Source organism: Myodes glareolus, chromosome 24 (assembly GCF_982192425.1).
Source record: "Myodes glareolus chromosome 24, mMyoGla1.1, whole genome shotgun sequence".
Classification (NCBI taxonomy): domain Eukaryota; kingdom Metazoa; phylum Chordata; class Mammalia; order Rodentia; family Cricetidae; genus Myodes; species Myodes glareolus.
This window is the reverse complement of record NC_142049.1, coordinates 48,429,581-48,450,564: the sequence shown is the minus strand read 5'-3', so window position 1 is coordinate 48,450,564 and position 20,984 is coordinate 48,429,581. Positions and strand designations below refer to the sequence as shown.

Sequence of the window (20,984 nt, the reverse complement as noted above, 5' to 3'; positions counted from 1 at the left end):
TATATGGATCATTTTAGATCTTCTGTGTGCAGCCATCCAATTTGACCTGAACCATTTGTTGAATATGCTGTAGCCACATAGAATTCTTAAGACATAACAGGCTATGGACAAGGCCATTGGTCACAGTCCACAAACTAACAGGAAGGTTCTATTGCTTAATAAACCACATAGTAATTTATTTTACATAGAAAAGATGGATTGGTGCTCATCTAGAATCCCCACACCTGCCAACAAATGTTCATGAGCTGGAAGGTGCACTTCATTCTTCCAGAGGAGAAATATAATCATCATTATCACCAGCTACAACCCTGTGACATACAACAGTAACCTTCCAGCAACATATGCTGGTCCCATAGCAACACAAATGTTATGGGTGTAATGAATCACATTTTGGTTGGATATAAGGACTGCATAAGATGGAATACAAACCTGCTCCTCTTAAAGAGGCCATGAACTTGTAACCAGAAAGGGTATGGCCCTACATTCAAACTTAATACTACCATTCTGCTAAAGGAATATAACATGAAACCAAGTCATATCACTAAACCCATATTCATTGCTTTGCCCAATCCTTTTCAGAGAAGTTTTCTCTTGCAGTAACGGGAAATCAGCAGAGAGACCAACAACTGGTCAGAATGCAGAGAGTAAGAGACTTTAGAGTACCTAGTGATAAATTGGATGTTTTAATCAAACCTGAAGCTTCAAGGCTCAGCTTTTGTGTAATAAAGGAAGTGGGATGATTCTAAGAGGCAGTGGTTATGGAGAAGGTCAAAGAAACAGTGTCATCCATGAAAGACATGACCAAGACCAATGAACATATGAGCTCAGAGACTGTGTCAGTACACAGTTGACCTGCACAGGTTCTGACCAAGCAAGGTCCCAGCATGGAGAGGTGGTAGATGGTACAGGTTGCTACACATTACCAGGATACTCTTTGCAATTGATACCTGTTGGCAAAAGGAAATTCAGCCTTCTACTGGGAGTATCACTTGGTGATGTGTGACTCCCCTCATTATGTTGTGAATACCATTGATTAATGGAAAAAAGAAGCTGCTTTGACCTGTGATAGGGCAAAATAGAGCTAGGCAAGGAAACTAAATTGAATGCTGTGAGAAAGAATGCAGAGTCAAAGACACCACGTAGCCGCCAGAGGAGATGGGTGCCACGTGGCAATACACAGATTAATAAAAATGGGTTAATTTAAGATTTAAGAGCTATCTTGATATTGGCCAAGCAGTGATTTAATTAATATAGTTTCTGTGATTATTTCGGGTCTGGGCAGCTAGGAACGAACAAGCAGGCTCCACCAACAAATTGGTGCCAACATGGGTAACTACATCCACACAAAAACCAAAGAGAGCTTGAAAAGGAATTCTACACACACACACACACACACACACACACACACACGCAGAGATTTTATCACACTTTCTTGGTGGACACAATTATTTCCTATGGTCTCTCAGTGAGTGAGGGTGCTGCGGATTCATTAAGAGAGATGGAATAAAACTGCTTGGCTTCTTTAAAAACAATGTCTTCCTGGTTCACCAGCACAAATGGTTCTGACAATTTCAGGAGGCCTGGATATGGAGCATTTAAATGTGGTTTGTGAGCAGAGTGCTACAACTTGCTTAACTGCAACATAGACCCACTGTGCCTGAAAATGGGACAATGGGCCTGGCATCTGCCATGTTTGACTGGACAGAGCCAACAGGCAACACTGCTTAGCATAAAAAAAAAGATGCTCCTGGTCAGAAAATAATTACAGATATGCAAGTAAAACATACCTCTAAATGGGTAAGAGTGTATTTCATAAAAATGGGTGTAGGCTTGAGAGAGAGAAGAAAAAGAGTATAGAGTTATAAATGGAAAGAAATAGTTTTAAAAATAAAACAAAGTTTTTAAGAGACAGAGTACAGAGAATCATAGATTAAAGGAGTAAAGTAAAATAAGTCATGTAAAGATGAAAAATACAGAGAGCATAGATTATGTATAATATTGTGTTTTCTTTAAATTTTTGACTGTGAATGAGCTAAATACCAAGAGACATTTCATTGTACAGACTACTCAGCTAAACCAACGTATATATTTTAAAGGTATCTTGACTTCAAAATTTCAGTCTAAAAATATTTTGCTTTGAAAATGAAGTTCTGCTTCTGTTTCCACTGAGGATGAGAACCTATGGATTCCTTCCAGGGTAATGTGATTAGATGGACCATGAACCCCAAAAGATCTCTGTAAACACCTAAAATTAATTCATCCAACAAAAATCAGGAAGTAGTTTGGAGAGAACTACACACAAATTTCCTAAATTATATATATATATATATATTATTTATATAAATAATATATATTTTATTATATAATTTATTATACAATTTATTATATAATTATATATATATTACATTTAAAGGGAGATACGCTATAGAGATGAATACTTTGCCTTGGTATGAATCTTGGTTTATTGATACAAATTTAAGGTCAATTTTGTTGTATGTATATTTCTGCTCTCGATTAATGTATTTTGTTTGTACAGCTCATTTAAAATGTAATGTGTAATAAACACATGTTGAAAGACACATACACACACACACACATATATATCTGTATATACACACATATATATGTCTGTATATACAGAGATGTATTTCAGATGACCAGATATTCTTCAAACCTTTCAAAGACTAATAGAATATGGCATTTAAAACATTTTAAGAACTTAAGACTTTTCATGACATGAGAAACATCTGCTCCTGGCAACATTAATCTACTTCAAAAAGATAATGGGCATCAAAAAAGCTCCTTACAGACTTTGTTAGCCATTTGGACAAGAAACTGCCTTTGCCTGTGCTGCTTGATGTTATGCTGTATGACCTGAACATGAGTATTCATAGAAAAATGACTGGTGAACTTGAGTAAAGAGGGTAACACAGTTCTTCAGGGTTCCTGCTTCATGAAAGAGTCTGTCAGACATTCTGCAGGAGAAAGAAAGAAGCAACTGATGGACTTTGCCATTACAAGGCAGAACAGATCTTCAAATTTCCTGCTTCATGGAAAAGTCTGCCAGATACACTTGTCTGTACTTTAAAAATGGATGCCACAAGATTACAGAAGAACCCTGGGTGACTGTCCTAAAATGACTCTATCAATTCTAGAGTGTTGGAAGTTGTTTACAAAGCACTTCCTGTTAATTTAGGTAATTTTATATCTTTCTGGAGTCTTTGATGGAATTGAAGATAGTTACAATTATAATTTTCCTTAGTTATGATAAACAATAAAATCTATAAACATAGTAATTATAATCTTGCTTGATACTTTTTTATGTAATTTTACTATGCTAAAGTTAAAACCTTCCTCTTTATTTAGACAGAAAAGGAGAGGTGATTTGTGATTCCTGTCAGTATGCTATGAATACTTTTAGTTAATGAATGAAGAAGCCACTTTGTCCTGTGATAGGGCAGAATAGAACTAGACAGGAAAACTTAGCAGAATGCTGGGAGAAAGAAGGCAAAGTCAGAGATATGCCATGTAATTGCTGAAAAAGACAGATGCTAGAACCTTGCCAGTAGGCCATGACCTCGTGGTGATGCACAGATTCATAGAAATGGGTTAATTCAAGATGTAAGAATTAATCAATAAGAAACCTAAGCTAATAGGCCAAGCAGTGCTGTGGTTATAAATTCTGTGTAATTATTTTGGGTCTGGGTGGCCAGGAAATGCAGGAACAGCTAACAACTGAGTAAGTCAAAGACACTCAAGGACAGACACTATGACCAGCAGTAGTAGATCAACACAAAGCAAACACTGTTGGATTTTGTGATTGTGGTATCAGTGGGGGTTGTTGGTTTTGGTTGTAGCATTTTTGTCTATTGGTTATAAGTTTGTACTTTCAATTTGGGTATAGATTTAAGAGAGAAAGATTATGAACTTGGATGTGTAGGAATATAGGGAACAATCTAGAAGGCATTGGATTGGAAAATATCAAAATATATTGTACATGTAAACTTTTTAAAGCACAACTGGAGGAAAACTCTTCAGATATTTGAAGAATACATGGTTTTCACCAATTATACCCAGTTCTAGAAACAGGCCCCTGGTACCTAATTTCAATTTCATCTTATTTTGCACTTAGAATCTTTATCCTCAAATTCTTTGCATCATATTTAACATTTCAAGTTTTAAAAAATGTATACAAAGAAGTTTCAGTGCTCATTTAAATCTCAAGCATCACTGTAAGATCCAGGAATTTAGGTATCCTGATTCTGGGTGTACTAGGTCACCTATGATTATAGTGTGCAGGTTTCTTCCTTTTTGTTTTGTTAATTATTGAGTCAGCTTTGGAATTAGTGAATTCAATCAAATTCTCTACCATTCAACCATACATGCTGTCCTTCTAGGCTTATTGTGAATAGCTATCCATAAATTCTTTAAGGTTGATTTCAGGGTACAGTCAATATAGACTTTATTATTGATTTCTTTATCTATTTGATGAATGTTAGGGGCAGACTGATGTGTATTTCAACAGTATTTGAAGACTTACAAGTCCTCCACTGTCATAATGACACTGATGTTTCATCACAAAATCTTTCTGTTTAAGGCTACCAGTTCATGTGACTTAAATATAATATGATAACAATCAATGTTATGCTATTTCATTGTTATGATATTTAAAGACTAGGGAATCTGCTTGAGTTTTAAATTGTCTTTCCAACCTCATATTGATGCATTAAAAGGGTGAGTGTATAATTGCAAAAGGATATCTCCTCTCCTATTGTCAAGTATAAGTAAGTACCTGATGATTCCAAACATCAAGTAAATATTCTGATGCTTTCCTTCATATTGATGCTTGTTATGCTCTAATGATACCCTCTCTTCACTGTGGAAGAATTTATGATTTTATTGAATGTTTTATAGAAATATGGCTTATAGAAACAAAAAAGATTCACAGATTCCTTTAAAATTTTGTGAAACTATTTTCTCTATCTCTAATTTTTTAAAAAGAGTATTTTTGCTTTTTAATTTTCTAAATCTATTTTCTCTCTCTAAAATTTGACAAAACTATTTTTCTTTGTATATCCTATTTTTTGTAAACAAAACTGATTCTAAAATAATTCAGTTTTTCTCCCCATGACATAGTCTTTATTTTATCACTCTAAGCATCTTATACTCATACTACATTTATTTTATCACAGAATGGTTCTTAAAATCAAGTGCTTTAGTATAGGAAGGACACATCATGATTATTTAAATATGTTTTGTAAAGGTATGATTCAGTTTTGGTTAGGAATATAAGCTCCATTTCATGAGTTTAGTTCCTTGTTGAATTCTATAGATGAGCATTCTCTATTTCTGCTTCCATCCTTGGTTTTTAGCATATGTGATTATATGAAAGAAACAGACAGGTTGATCAAAAGAACATGATAAGCTTAGCTATGAAAATATTCTGATTTTGAAACATTCTCTTATTTTTAACTTTAATTGAATTCACAAAAAATTTAATTTAATTGAAATTCAGCTATGTTCTCATTATTATGTTTCATTATTGTTATGAATTTTAGCAAGACATTCCTGAGAATATTCTGCAAAATGGTACAGATGACTTCCAAACAATGGCTTCCAAACAGTATGAAAATACAGAAGCACAAGAAGGTAATGTACACACTTATCTTGTAAGATCATTGATCAGGGGCTTAAAACATGGAGACAGATATTTTAGCCAAATAGAATAGCATAGTATGATTCCATATGGTTTTCATGTAGACTTTTAGTAAATTCTACATCCCCATACTCCCACTATGCCCCTCTCTCTTCCATTGCCCTTCTTATTTTATCCTCATACTGTTTCTCTATTCCTATATATTCTATTTCCTATTACTTGAGTGATCCTCTCCAGAAGTCCTTTACTTGATACAGAATCATAGTTGTAGTATAGATTTTAGCATATATGTTGAAGGCTTAAATGCTAACACTCACATAAAAGGGAATACATGCAATATTTGATTTTGGAATCTGACCTCTACACTCACGATGTTTTTTTCTAACTTTGTACATTTATATGTAAATTTCATACTTTACTTTTTTGATAGAAGGAAAATAATGTAAATGTATGACATTTGAATTATATACTCAAAAGTCAAAGGACCTCTAGGCTGTTTCCTAAATGTGACTATTGTAACTAGACCAATTATGCACATGTATGAGCAGGTATTTATGTAGTAGAATATAGAGTCCTTTGGGAATATGCCAGAGAGATGTATAGGTGGACGTTGAGAGGGTATCAATATTCAGCTTCTGAAGAAAATCCTCTAGTGATTTCCATAAAAAATGAACTGGTTTGCATTCTCGCAATAATGATTAAGTGTTCCACTTTTACCATTTTCTCACAAGCATGAATTGACATTTCCTTAATTGATCTTAATTGCCTTTCAGACAAGAGTCAAATGAAATCTCAAAGTAGTTTGGTTTGCATTCTCCTGATGAATAATGAAATTGATCATTTATTTAATAGTTCCTCAGTCATTTTTGTTTCATCTTTTAAAAATTCTCTTTGTATTCATGCACGCCATGTATATTGAGTTATTTATTTTCTGAGAGTCCAGCTTTTTCTTCTTTATATATTTTAGATATGGTGTGTTAGATATTTCAATGTTAATATTCTTTTCCCATTCTGTAACCTGATGCTTTTCCCAACTGATGATTTCCTTTGCCATAAAGAATGTTTGTTTCATGTGATTCCACTTATTAAATGTGGGTCTTAGAGCTGTGCTACAAACCTCTTTAGTAAGTCTTTTCCTGTGCCAGTGAGTTCAAGCCTGTTCCATACTTTCTTTTCTGTCATATTTACGGTCTGTGGTCTTATTTGAAATCTTTGATCTATTTGGAATTGAGTTTTGTCAGGGTAAGAAATATTGGTCTATGTACATTTTTCTTCATCTAGTCATATAATATGGTCACCATCATGAATTGGAGATATTTTTTATCCAGTATATATTTCTGTATTCTGTATCAACATTTAGGTGTCCATTGGTGTCTACATTTAGTTTGGACATCAGTTTGACTTCACAGATTAACAAGCCTATTTTGATGTTAAACCAGGCTGATTTTATTACTCTAGCTCTGTAATAATAAAACATGCAATCTGGTACAGTGATTTCTGAAACTTCATGTAGTACTAAAGATCATTTTAACTCTTCACAGTTCTTTTTGTTTGTTTAATTACTTGATTTTGTCTTTCTGTATGAAGCTGAAAGATTTTTTATGTATTGTGGCTGTTATTTTCTAATTTCTCTGTGAAATTATGTTGGAATTTTGAAGGGGTTTTCATTGACTACATAGATTGCAATGAATATATAGATGTACATTTTGGTATATTTTCGTTACCTGCTGTCCTAAACAGTAAATAATAGGTGTTCATTTTGAAAAAAAGAAATGAGAACTCATTGTCATTCCCAGCCTTCATAAAGGTAGCTTTGGAGTTGTCATTTTACTTGAGATTGACTATATATTCTTTTTGTTACAGTTTGGGCCGAAAAATGTCTGCATCCAGAGGTAAATGCCTTTTAATATTTATGCTGAAAACTTACATGCAGAGTGAAGTCTAAAACATTAAATAAATATGTCATTTCAAAATTCATTCAGCTGAGGGATTATAGTCATCAAATCTCCAAACCTGAGACTGAACCACAGCAATCTCAACCGGGTAAGTTTTGTAAGTCACACTCTCTTGATCATTGTATTTTAGTATATTTCCACTGCATATAGTCATCCTGATAACAATTAAATCTTGATGTTAATGATGGTAGGGTTTCTCACAGCAATGCCATTACACTAGTGGCATTCATGCTTCAACTATTCACAATGTCTTATAAAATATTTATAAATGTTTAAATGCCTTCACCTTCCCAGTGTACAACCTCTCTGTTTATTAGTGACTTATACAAGTCAATCAGAAGAATAATGATACTTCTCTAATATTTGAACATGACTTCTTGATATCTGCTTCTCAGAATGCAAACCTATATCCAAAGTTTCCAAAGGACACATATTTGAGCTAAGTGATTTTATTTAATCCTAAACATCCTACAATATACCACATCTTCAGAAAAGAAAATCAGTTTTTTTCTTGTTCTAGAACTCAGAATGCCCACCTTACCTTCATCTATAGTGCATTGCAATTTTTACAAGGAGTAGAAACATATTTATAAATCATATATCAAATCTATGTAATTTAACACAGCCTACACTATCATTTGATCCCTGAAAGTATGGTTCAGCAGTGAAGAGCACTTTCTGGTCTTCCAAAGGTCCTGAGTTCAAATACCAGCAATCACGTGGAGGCTCACAACCATCTGCAATGAAATCTTAGGTCCTTTTGAGGAAGAGACTTGGTCAGTCATCCTCATCAACTTAGACCATAAAACCCCAAAAGACAACTGCCCATGTGTGCTTCATCATTTCCAAGGCAATAAAAAAGCACTATGATATGGTGGAGCAGTCACTGAGAATCCTATTCCTTGTATACATATCCTGCCTTAAAGAAGGCTTCAGTTTCATGGGGTTCCACTTATTAAATGTGGGTCTTTGCTACAGGTGGTCTCTTCTAAAGTCATTTCCTGTACAAGTGACTTCAAGCCTATTCCACACTTTCCCTTCTGGCATATTCAGGGTATCTTGTCTTATTCTGAGACCTTTGATTCATTTGCAGTTGAATAAGAAATAAAGGTCTATGTGCCTTCTTCTTCATGCAGCCATCATGTTTGGTCAGCACCCTGTATGAGAGCTGTGTTTAATTCCTGTCAACAGCTGTCATAAACAGTAAAATAATAGGTGTTATTTTAAAAGAAAGGAATGAGAACTCATTGCCTTCAAATCCTTCATAAAGACAGTTTTGGAGTTCCCATTAAATATGATATTGATTAGATATTCTTTTCCTTTCAGTGTGGGCCTACAAATGTCTACATCCAGAGGTAAATTCCATTTAATATTTATATTGAATAATTATATGTTGATTGAAGTCCAAAATATTGATTAAATATTTCATTTCAAAATTCTTTTAGCTGCGAGATTATGTTCATCAAATCTCCATACCCAAGACTGAACCACAGCAATTGCAAGGAGGTAAATTTCATGAGTCACGTTCTTCTGAGCAACGCATTTTAATACATTTCAAGTGCACATAGTCTTAATAATACCAACTATATCTTGATGATAGTGACAGTTGGATTTGACATAAGCAATGTCATTTCACTGGTAGCATATGTGCTTCAAAATATTCAAAAGGACAGTATGAATTATTTGTAAATGTAAGCATGTCTTTGATGTGGGTATCCCTTCTGTATATATGTTGCTTTTATTGGTTAATGAATAAAGCAGCTTCTTTGAACTTTGTGATGTGGAGAATGGAGCTAGGCAGCAAAACTAAATGAATACTTGGAGAAAGTAGGCAGACTCAGAGAGATGCCATACAGTCGCCACAGGAGACAGATGCCGGACACTGGCCGGAACCTTTCTAGTAGAGCACAACCACGTGGCAATAACAGATTAATAGAAATGAGTTAAGTTAAGATGTAAGGGTTAACTAGAAACATGCAAAAGTTAAAAAGCCAAGCAGTGATTTAATTAATATAATTTCTGTATAATTATTTTGGGTCTGAGTGACTGGGAACAAATGAGCAGCCTCCGACAATATGGTAGCAATGTTTAATAATCAGGTTCAATCACTTAAATTTTCAAGTATGTATTCTCTTTGCTTTAGTGACTTACAGAAGTCAATCATGAGACTAATAAGTCTTCCCCAGTGTTTGAATATGATTTCTGGATAAATGGGTCTCAGAATTCACACTTAAAAATAAACTACCTGGCTGGAAAAGCATAATATATATCACAGCTGTAGTGCATTGAAATTGATTGACAGGCAAAATTACCGATATTTTTAAATCATATCTATAATCTATTTCACTAAATTAAGGCACACTGTCATATGACAGAGTAGTCATTGAAAAATCCCATAATTGACTGGTCTGAAGGTAGTGAGTTATCTCAATTGATTGTTTACAGTTAGTTACAGATTGAACTCCTGTTCTACACTTCCCCCCTTCTCACTACTGCACTTGACTAGTCTTTTTAAAAAAAATAGAAAAGAAAAATCTCATAACTTATATGCATATCTTGTTTGTTTTTTCATTCTTTTCATTTCTCTGTACTCTGTTGTCTGAACTCAATCTATCTGCATCAGAACAGGCATTATATCTCTAAAGAAACCATGTCTGGAGTGTCCGACTTTCAAAAGCTAATGTCAAAGCCTGTCAGGATCACACTAAGAAATTAAAGGGAAATAAAAAACAAAATCAAATGAAATCTTTTGATCTAAGGATAATCTTAAATATATTTCCTGCATGTCAAGGAGAAAAATGAATACACCTGTAATAAAATGGGTTTCAGATGAAGTGACAAAGAAGGGTTTAAGCATTATCTTGAATTAAGTTAGCCAAAAAAGATAGCAATGCTCATTTTTCTTGGAAAAATAAGGTGTATAGTACAGAATGACTCCATATGCTAAAATGTGTCATAAAAGAGCAAGTTTTCAGTGTAGACCGTAAGTATGTAATCCTGTTCACAGAAAAATGTTTGGAAAACTAAGTATAATTTTGATGAAGTGATCACTGAGTTATTTAAAGTTACTCTTACAAGGCAAGAAAAGTGTACATGATGAGCGTGTTATTTTCCTCCATTATCTTCATAGTGGATGTAAGCATATATGTCATTTATGAGTTCTCTAACAAGTCATATAAAGCAGGTATGACTCAAAACTAGCCAATATATAGTACCTATAAAATGTTAATATTTCTACAATGACAAGATTTCCTGAGGATATAAATATAACCATAATCTATGTGGTTAATGGGAATAACATATAAAAAATAAAATAGTTAACTTTAAATAATTCCTTTTTTAAAACTATTTCTTTTTATTGAGTATTATTTTGCCTAATTGCTTCATATTTTTATGTAAAAGATACAGATTTCTCAGGAGAACTAGTTGAAGAAATACAGGAATATGAAATGGAAAAAGAAGAAAGTCTTGATAAGATTGAAGAAAATCAAGAATTTGTATGTAAAATTTCAATTTCAATTTCTCATTTCCTATTATTTACTTCAATAATATTGCCACAGGCCTACATGATATATTTTAAACCACCTTATACAGTCAACATATCAATAATTTAGTATTAAAATGACATTATTTAATCACTTACTAATTATAAAATATTCTTAGAATCCCATGACATATTTTTCCTTGGTGTATAGTAAGCAAATGTCTGATAAGTGTAATTGCTTCATTTTTAATGTACTTAAACACATGAGTTTCTTCAATTTTCTTTCATCAAGTATTTAAAGTTCTTGTCATACAAGCCTTCCACTTGTTTGGTTAGAGTTACTCCGAGATATTTTATGCTATTTGAGGCTATTGTGAAGCCTCAAATTTCTCTCCAGCCCTTTTATCATCTATGTACAGGAGGACTTCTGATTTTTTTTTACTTGATCTTGTAACCTGCTACATTACTTAAAGCGTTTCTGAGTTGTAGAAGTTCCTTGGTAGAGTTTTTGGGATTGCTTATGTAAACTATCATATCATCAGCAAACAGTGAGACTTTAACTTCTTCTTTTCTGATTACTATTCCCTTGATCACCTTTTATTGTCTTATCGCTTTATCTAAAACCTCAAGAACTGTATTTCATAGATATGGAAAGAATGGACAACCTTGTCTTGTTCCTGATTTCAGTGGAATCGCTCAGAGTTTCTCTCCATTCATTTTGATGCTGGCTGTTGGCTTTCTGTATATTGCCTTTATTCTGTTTAGGTATGTTCCTTGTATCGCTTCTCTCTCCAAGACCTTTATTGTGAAGGGATGTTGTATTTTGTTGAAAGTTTTTCAGCATCTAATGAGATGATCATGTGGTTTTTATTTTTCAGTTTGTTTGTATGGAGAATTATGTTGACAGATTTTTGTATGTTAAACCATCCCTGTATCTCTAAGATGAATCCGACTTGATCATGGTGGATGATGGTTCTGATGTGTTCTTGGATTCGATTTGCCAGTATTTTATGTAGTATTTTTGCATCAATGTTCATGAGTGAGATTGGTCTGTAATTCTCTTTCTTAGTAAAGTCTTTCTGTGGTTTGGGATTCAGGGTAATTGTAGCCTCATTAAAAGAATTTAGCATTGTTCCTTCTGTTACTATTATGTGAAATAATTTGAGGAGTGTTAGTATTAGTTCTTTGGAAGTCTTGTAGAATTCTGAGCTGAAACCATCTGGTCCAAGGCTTTTTTGGTTGGGAGGCTTTTGATGACTCTTTCTATTTCTTCATCAGTTATAGATCTGTTTAATTTTCTTATCTGGTCTTGATTGAATTTTGGCAAGTGATATTTATCCAGAAAGTTGTCCATTTTCTTTAAGTTTTCCAATTTTGTGGACTAAAGGTTTTCAAAATGACCTGATGATTTTCTATATTTCCTTTGTGTCTGTTGTTATGCCCCCCTTTTTCATTTCTGGTTTTGTTCATTTGGATATTCTTTCTCTTCCTTTTGGTTAGTTTGGATAAAGGTTTGTCTATTTTGTTGATTTTCTCAAAGAACCAACTCATTGTCTCATTGATTCTTTGTATTGTTTTCTTTGTTTCTATTTTGTTGATTTCAGCTCTCAATTTGATAATTTCCTACCATCTAGTTCTCTTAGGTGAGTTTGCTTCTTTTTGTTCTAAAGCTTTCAAATGTTCTCTTAATTGACTAGTGTGAGATTTTTCCAGTTTCTTTATGTAGGCATTTAGTGCTATGAACTTTTCTCTTAAGATTGTTTTGTGTCCCATAAATTTGGGTATGTTGTGTTGTCATTTTCATTGAATTTTAGGAAGTCTTTAATCTCTGCCTTTATTTCTTCTTTGACCCATTGATGATGCAGGTGAACATTGTTTATTTCTCATCTGTATGTGGGCCTTCTGGAATTAGTGTTGCTGTTGAATTCTAGTTTTAAGCCATTGGTGATGTGATAAGATACATGGGGTTATTCCAATTTTTTTGTATATGTTGAATTTTTGTTTTCAAATATGTGATTAATTTAAAAGAAGGTTCCATAAGGTGCTGATAAGAAACTTTATTCTTTTATGTTTTATGGAATAGTCTATAGATGTCTGTTAAGTCCGTATGAGTCATAGCATCTGTTAAATCTCTCATTTCTCTGTTCATTTTTTGTCTGACTGACCTGTCCAGTAGTGAGGGGGGAGTGTTGAAGTCTCATACTATTAGTGTGTGTGGTTTAATGTATGATTTAAGCTTTAGATGTGTTTCTTTTACATATGAGGGTGCCCTTGTATTTGGGGTATAGATGTTCAGTATTGTGATTTCCTCTTGATGGATTGTTCCTGTAACTATTATGAAATGGCCTACTTTATCTCTTTTGATGGATTTTAGCTTGAAGTTTATTTTGTTAGATATTTGGATAGCTACACCTGCTTGTTTCTTAGGTTCATTTGATTGATATATTTGTTCCAACCCTTTACTCTGAGACAATGTTTGTCTTTGAGGTGGAGATGTGTTTCTTGTATGCAGAAGAAGGTTGAATTCTGCTTTTGTATCCAATCTGTTACCCTGTACCTTTTTATAGGTGAGTTGAGTCCATTTATATTAAGGGATATTAATGACCAGTGATTGCTATCTCCTGTTAATTTACTTTTCATTGCTAGTGATGTTAATTTGTTAATTTCCCTTCTTTGGGATTTGCTGCTATGAGACCATCTATTGTCTGTGTTTTTGTTGATGTAGCCAACTTCCTTGGATTGGAGTTTTCCTTCTAGTATTTTGTGTAGACCTGGGTTTGAAGAATGCAATGATGATGGTATCCACCACAACTCTATCTATCTCCTCTATTTCTGTCTACAGATGGGTGGATTTTAAAGAACAAAGGCTGCTTACCACAAATTTAATCAAGTAGTGACACCAATTGCAACTCCAATACCACATGTGGTTTCTTTACTTGGATAAACTAACATATCCCTTATACCTGGTATGCAGCTATTGCTCTTATAAATATTTCCACTGTACTTACTCATAAAGGTCATGAAAAATAATTGGTTTTAAGTTAGTATGACCATCAATATGTTTTGACTATTCTACCTCATAAATATGTTAATTCTATGAACCCATGTCTTACGTGAGTTGTAAAGTACTCGATCACTTATTTCTCCCACAAAGTACCACAGTGATCCATTATATTGATGCCACTATGCTCAATGGTTCAACTGCTCATGATAAGTAGGCCACATTATACTTATTAATAAAATATATGTGTATTAGAAGATGAGGAATATATTCCCGAAATCCAAGAAAAAATAAGTGATATAAAAAAGTTGTAATTCCCATAGTAAATCAAAGAAAGAAACCAAAAACTATAGTTTCCTATTTGCAGTCAATCACAGCAAGATTGAAAGTTCACAGTTTTCATTGGGTCATAGGATGTTTTCAAGGTCTTTGCTTGAAGAGGGAATTTGATCATATAATCCAATTAATAGACTAATAGACTATAAGAGAATGTTCACTTCTACAATTCTGGCATTATCATGAATATACAACCAAAATTTTCTTTTGCTTATTTTAAAGAAAAATAATTATTTTCTTTTAATCATCCACTTACAAATTAGACACATTTTAAGAAGTGACTAAGGAAAAGAGTTCACACATTGCAATGCACAATATGTTTCCAATTTATACAATCTCTTCAGAGAAACAACATAAAGTATTATGCTCATTGTAGTGTTGGTACATTGTGAAGGTGTTTTAAAATGTTTTGAACTCATAGAGTTTCCTTTAGTGAATACTGGCATGATGCTGATATAGTAAGCTCTGGATATTATATGTGAGGAAAGCCCACAGTCAATATCCTCACAATAGCCTTTGAACAAAGATTCAAAGTTACTCAATAAAATAACTTGCAAAGTGAAAACAGATGCATATCAAAAAGATGATACATCATCATCAAATTTTTTCTATCTTAGAGATGCAGGGATGCTTTGAAATATGCACATCAATATATTTAATAAAACACAAAAATGTACCTACAGACAAAAATCACCTTATCGTCTCAATAGATACAGATAAGGCCTTTGCCAAAATCCAGTGTATCTTCCTGATAACAGTGCCAAAGAGAGGAGTACAAGAAGGAGCATACCTCAACAGAATTAAGGTTATATAATGAAAAACTCACAGTCAACATCATCCTAAATGGTAGAAAATATGATGTTACCCATTTAGGTCATGAAAAGACAGGGTTGTCAATCGGCCTCACTCATTTTCAATATTGTGCTCAAAGTATTACCTGGAGCAATAAATCAGAAGAAGAAAATAAAAGGGAAACAAATTGGAAAAATATAAGTCAATACTGTTTGTGTTAGTCAGGACATCTATTGCTGAGAAAAAATACCACAATGTGGACATTTTTATAAAGAAAAACTTTTAATAGGGGCTGATTCCAGATTCAGAATTTTTTAATTTTAATTTTTAACACAGTATTATTTTACATACCAATCCCAGTTCCTTCTGTTCCCATTCTCTAACTTCTTCTAGCTTTTCCCCCACCTCACTCCCATCTACTCTTCAGAGAGGGTGAGGTCTTCCATGAGGAGTCAACAAAGTCTGTCACATCATTGAGGCAGGACCAAGGTCATTTCCCCTGTATCTAGGCTGAGCAAGGTATCTTTCCATAGAGGGAATAGGCTCCAAAGAGCCAGATCGTGGAACATGACAGCATGGGGAGACAGGGGTGTGTATTAGGAACTGAGAGTTCTACATCTTTATCAACAGGTAGGAAAAAGCCTGTTGTGTGTCTGCTCCGGGCATAGCTTGAGCACAGAAGACTTCAAAGCTGTAAAAAGAGACGGCCTTGGTTTCCTGGTCCCGCAGACCTGAATAATCACACAGAAACTATATTAATTATAACACTTTGGCCTACGAGGTCAAGTTTCTTATTAACTAATTCTTACATCTTAAATTAGCCCATTTCTATTAATTTGTATTTTACCACAAGGCTCATGGTTTACCAATAAGGTTCTGGCACCTTTCTCCTGAGCAGCTACACGGCATCTGCCTGGGTTCAACTTCTTTCTCTCTGCCTTCAGTTTAGTTTTCCTGCCTAGCTTTCACTATTCCGTCCTGCCATAGGCCAAAGTAGTTTCTTTATTAACCAATAGTACTAAAACATATTCACAGCATACAGAGGGAAATCCCACATCATCTTCCCTTTTCTGTCTAAATAAAAAGGAAGATATTAACTTTAACATAGTAAAATTAGATATAACAAAAAAGTTATCAAGAAAAATTATAGTTAAAATATTTAGTCTATTTGTATCTAGCAAAGTTAAAGAAAACATTTTATTATCTATTTTACCTTTGTGAGTCTAAAGTTTTATCTAATTTACCTTTTATTGTAACTAAGAAAAACTATAACTGTCTAGTCTTCAGCTCCATTAAAGACACCAGAAGTATATAAATTTAGCTAAGTAAACAGGAAACACATTGTAAGTAACTTTCAGAGCTTTAGAATTGACAGAGACTCTGCTAACAAACCCCTAGTGCTTTGTAGAAGGACCTCTAAAAAGAGCCAGAGGCATTAACACTGCCAGTACAAACCAGGAAACCATTTCCTAAAGGAGCTATATCTCTGCTTGTAGCCTTCAAATAGCCTATCTGAAAAAAAGGCTACCTTGGCTCCCATTTTTGTGAATCTATATCCCTCTTTTTTAAAAGTTTTTATTAGGTTGTATGTGGATCCATACCAGATGATGGGCATCATTTTGTAATTAGACAGTGCACATTGATTTCTTAGCTGCCCAGACTCAAATAATCTCACAGAAGCTATATTTATTACAACAATGTTTGGCCCATAAGCTTGGGTTTCTTATTAAAAAAAAACTTTTATATCTCAAATTAAGCCATTTCTATTAATTTGTATTTTATCACGGGGGTCATGGTTTACCAGTAAGGTTCTGTGATCTTTTTCCTTGGGAATGGCGTCTTTCTGACTCTGCCTTCTTTTTCCCTGCATTCAGTTCAGTTTTTGAGATTGTTGTTAATTATATCTGATTTATTTACTTTGAAAAATCAAATTTAAAATTAAATTTTTCTTTTCCTTCAATTTTACAATGTTAACATTAAAAATGATCTTGATCTGTGATTTTTTTGGTTCTTGTTAAAATTTATTAAATTTAAAAAAACAATACCAATCCAAGAATTTGTGGGATTTGCCATTTTCTTTGATCAGAGCGTTTATTTCTCTATGGTATCTTCAGAATCTGAGATTCGTTCTTCTATCTCTTGTATCCTATTGGTTATGCTTGATTCTGTAGTCTCCATTCGTTTACCTAGGTTTTCCATATCCAGCCAGTTCTCGGTTTGTGTTTTCTTCATTGCCTCCATTTCAGTTTTTCAATTCTTGAACTGTTTCTTTTACCTGTTTGATTGTTTTTTCTTGGTTTCCCAGGGTATCATTTATGGATTTACTCATTTCTTCAAACTTTTTGTTATACTTCTCATCCATTTCTTTACTCGTTTCTTCAAACTTTTTGTTATACTTCTCATCCAATTCTTTAAGGGAGTTATTCATATCCTGTTTAAGGGACTCTATTGCTTTCATAATGGCCCTTTTTTCCACTTCTTCTGGATTAAGGTGTTCAAGTCCTTCTATTGTAGGGTCCTTGGGATCTGGTGTTTTCATGTTGTTTTTCAGATTGTTAGAGGAGGTCTTGCCTTGGCGTCTGCCCATCTCTTCTGTCAAATGCTCTCTATTGGATCTTCTGTTACCGGGTCAGGTTCCCATGTTGGGCAGGGACTTCACTGACAGAAGGCCTACCTTTCCTCAGGCAGGCTATAGAAACACAGGCAGTCCCTCCTTCTGGGTTGTGCCTACAGCCCAGGCCCAGTGCACAAGGCAGCTGAGCTGGGGAAATTTTATGGCCCCAGGGGGAAGGGAGAAATATAGGAAGATGTACCTGGATGGAAGCTGGGATGGGAGGTGGGAGAGCTTAGCAGGGTGGAGCCACCACTACAGGGTGACCTGGGAGTCAAGGGGGTCGGGGAAAGTCTGAAGTCTTCCTCGCCGGGCTTCTGCCATGGGCCAGAAGCAAACTCACCCCTCCGATGGATGTCTGCTAGAAGTCAGTGCCCCTTGCTGGTCAGGAATGTCGCTGAGCTGACACAGTGGATGTGTCTCTGGGATAAAGCCGACTTGTTGATGATGGATGATATTTTTGATGTGTTCTTGGATTCAGTTTGCCTGTGTTTTATTGAGTATTTTTGCATTCATATTCATGAGTGAAATTGGTCTGTACTTCTCTTTCTTGGTTGAGTTTTTGCCTGGTTTTGGTATCAGAGTAACTGTAGTCTCATAAAAAGAGTTGGGCAATGTCCCTTTTGTTTCTATTATGTGGAACACTTTGAGGAGTGTAGGTGTTAGCTCTTGGAAGTTCTGTTAGAATTCTGCACTAAAACCATCCGGCCCTGGTCTTTTTTTGGTTGGAAGGTTTTTGATGACAGCTTCTATTTCCTAACAGTTTATAGCTCTATTTATATTGCTCACCTCATCTTGACTTAATGTTGGTATATGGTATCTATATAAAAAATTGTCCATTTCTTTTACATTTTTCAATTTTGTGGAGTACAGGTTTTTTGTCATATGACCTTATGATTTTCTGAATTTCTTCAGTGTCTGTTGTTATGTCCCCCTTTTCATTTTTGATTTTGTTAATTTGGATTATCTCTCTCTGCCTTTTGATTAGTTTGGATAAGGGTTTGTCCAGCTTGTTGATTTTCTCATTGAACTAGCTCTTTTTTTAATTGATTCTTTATATTGTTTGCAGCCCTCTATTTGATTATTTCCTGTCTTTTACTCCTCTTGGGTGAGTCTGCTTCTTTTTATTCTATATCTTTCAGGTGTGCTGTTAAGTCAGTAATGTGAGCTTTCTACATTTTCTTTATATGTGCACTTAGTGCTCTGAACTTTTCTCTTAGCACTGCTTTTATGGTGTCCCACTGATTTGGATATGCTGTGCCTTCATTTTCATTGAATTCAAAGAAATCTTTAATTTCTTTCTTTATTTCATCCTTGACTCAAGGTAGTTCAGTAGTTCACTATTCAATTTCCATGAGTTTGTAGGCTTTATGAGAGTAGTATTTTTGTTAAATTCTAACTTTAATGCATGGTGATCTGATAAGACACAGGGGGTTACTCCAATTTTTTTGCATCTTTGGAGGTTTGCTTTGTTACTGAGTATGTGATCAATTTTAGAGAAGGTTCCATGAGGTGCTGAGAAAGTATATTCTTTTGTGCTTGGGTGGAATGTTCTATAGATGTCAGTTAAGTCCATTTAATACATAACAGCTGTTTGTTCTTTTATTTCTCTGTTAAGTTTCTGTCTGGTTGACCTGTCCATTGTCAAAAATGTTGTGTTGAAGTCTCCTACTATTAATTTGTGGGGTTTCTTGTGTGATTTGAGTTTTAGTAATATTTCTTTTACATATGTAGGTGCTCTTGTATTGGGAGCATAGATGATGTTCATGATTGAGACTGCATATTGATGAAATGCTCCTGTTATAAGTATAAAATGTCCTTCTCCATCTCTTCTGACTGATTTTAGTTTGAAATAAATTTTGTTTTAGATATTAGGATAGCTACACCTACTTGTTTCTTTGGTCCATTTAATTGGAAAACCATTTCCCAACCATTTACTCTGAGGTAGTATCTGTATTGGAGGTTGAGGTGTTTTTCTTGTAAACAGTAGAAAGCTGGATCCTGCTTTCCTATCCATTTTCTTAGCCTGTGTCTTTTTGTAGATGAATTGAGTCCATTGATATTAAGTGATATTAGTGACCAGTGGTTGTTAATTCTGGTTGTTTTTCAGTAGTAGTTTTTGTATGTTTCACTTCCTTTGGGTTATGCTTGTGGTGGGTTATCAGATACCTATGTTTTTGTGAGTTTAGTTGGCTTCCTTGGGTGGGGTTTTCCTTCTAATACTTTCTGTAAGACTGGGTTTGGGGATACATATGTTAAAATTTGTTTTTGTCATGGAATATCTTGTTTTCTCCATCAATGGTGAATGAATGCTTTGCTGGGTATAGTAGTCTGGGATTGCATCTATGGTCTCTTAGTGTCTGAAGCCCATAAATCCAAGACCTGGCTTTCATGGTTTCCATTGAGAAGTCGGGTGTAATTCTGATAGGTCTACATTTATATGTCACTTGACTTTTTCCTTTGCAGCTCTTAATATTTTTTCTCTATTCTGTATGTTTTGATTACTATATGGCAAGGAGATTTTTTTTGATACAGTCTATTTGTTGTTCTATAAGCTTCTTGTACCTTCATAGGGATATCCTTCTTTAGGTTGGGAATGCTTTCTTCTATGATTTTTCTTGAATATGTTTTCTGTGCCTTTCAGTTGGAGTCCTTCTTCCTCTTCTACTCCTGTTATTCTTGGGTTTGATCTCTTCATGGTGTCCCATATTTCCTGGATATTTTGTCTTAAAAATTTGTTGAATGTAATGTTTTCTTTGACCAATGAGTACTATAGTATCTTCAGTGCCTGAGATTCTTTCTTCCATCTCTTGTATTCTGTTGGTTATACTTGTTTCTGTAGTTCCTGTTTGTTTACCCAGATTTTCCATATCCAGAATTCCCTTGGTTTGTGTTTTCTTTATTACCTGAATTTCAGTCTTCATGTCTTGAACTGTTTCCTTCACCTGTTCGAATGTCTTTTCTTGGTTTTTCTTTGAGGGATTTATTAATTTCTTCCATTTTTGTTTGTCTTCTCCTCCATGTATTTAAGAGAGTTTTCCATTTCCTCTTTAAATGTCTCCATAATTTTCCTAAGGTTACATTTAAAGTTATTTTCTTCTATTTCTTCTGGGTCAGGATGATCAAGTCTTCCTTTTGTGTGACCTCTG

At 34.3% G+C, this 20,984-nt stretch overlaps 1 protein-coding gene across 1 annotated transcript in view; it reads left to right on the top strand.

The window, feature by feature from the left end:
• LOC148118232 (uncharacterized) overlaps nucleotides 1-20,984 on the top strand; it is a 61,033-nt gene that overhangs the window by 24,144 nt on the left and 15,905 nt on the right. The window contains exons 9-14 of the mRNA XM_087901365.1: nucleotides 5,559-5,649; nucleotides 7,520-7,548; nucleotides 7,639-7,699; nucleotides 8,938-8,966; nucleotides 9,057-9,117; nucleotides 11,014-11,108. Coding sequence (XP_087757491.1) covers nucleotides 5,559-5,649; nucleotides 7,520-7,548; nucleotides 7,639-7,699; nucleotides 8,938-8,966; nucleotides 9,057-9,117; nucleotides 11,014-11,108 — 366 coding nt within the window. The remainder of the gene's footprint in view (nucleotides 1-5,558; nucleotides 5,650-7,519; nucleotides 7,549-7,638; nucleotides 7,700-8,937; nucleotides 8,967-9,056; nucleotides 9,118-11,013; nucleotides 11,109-20,984) is intronic.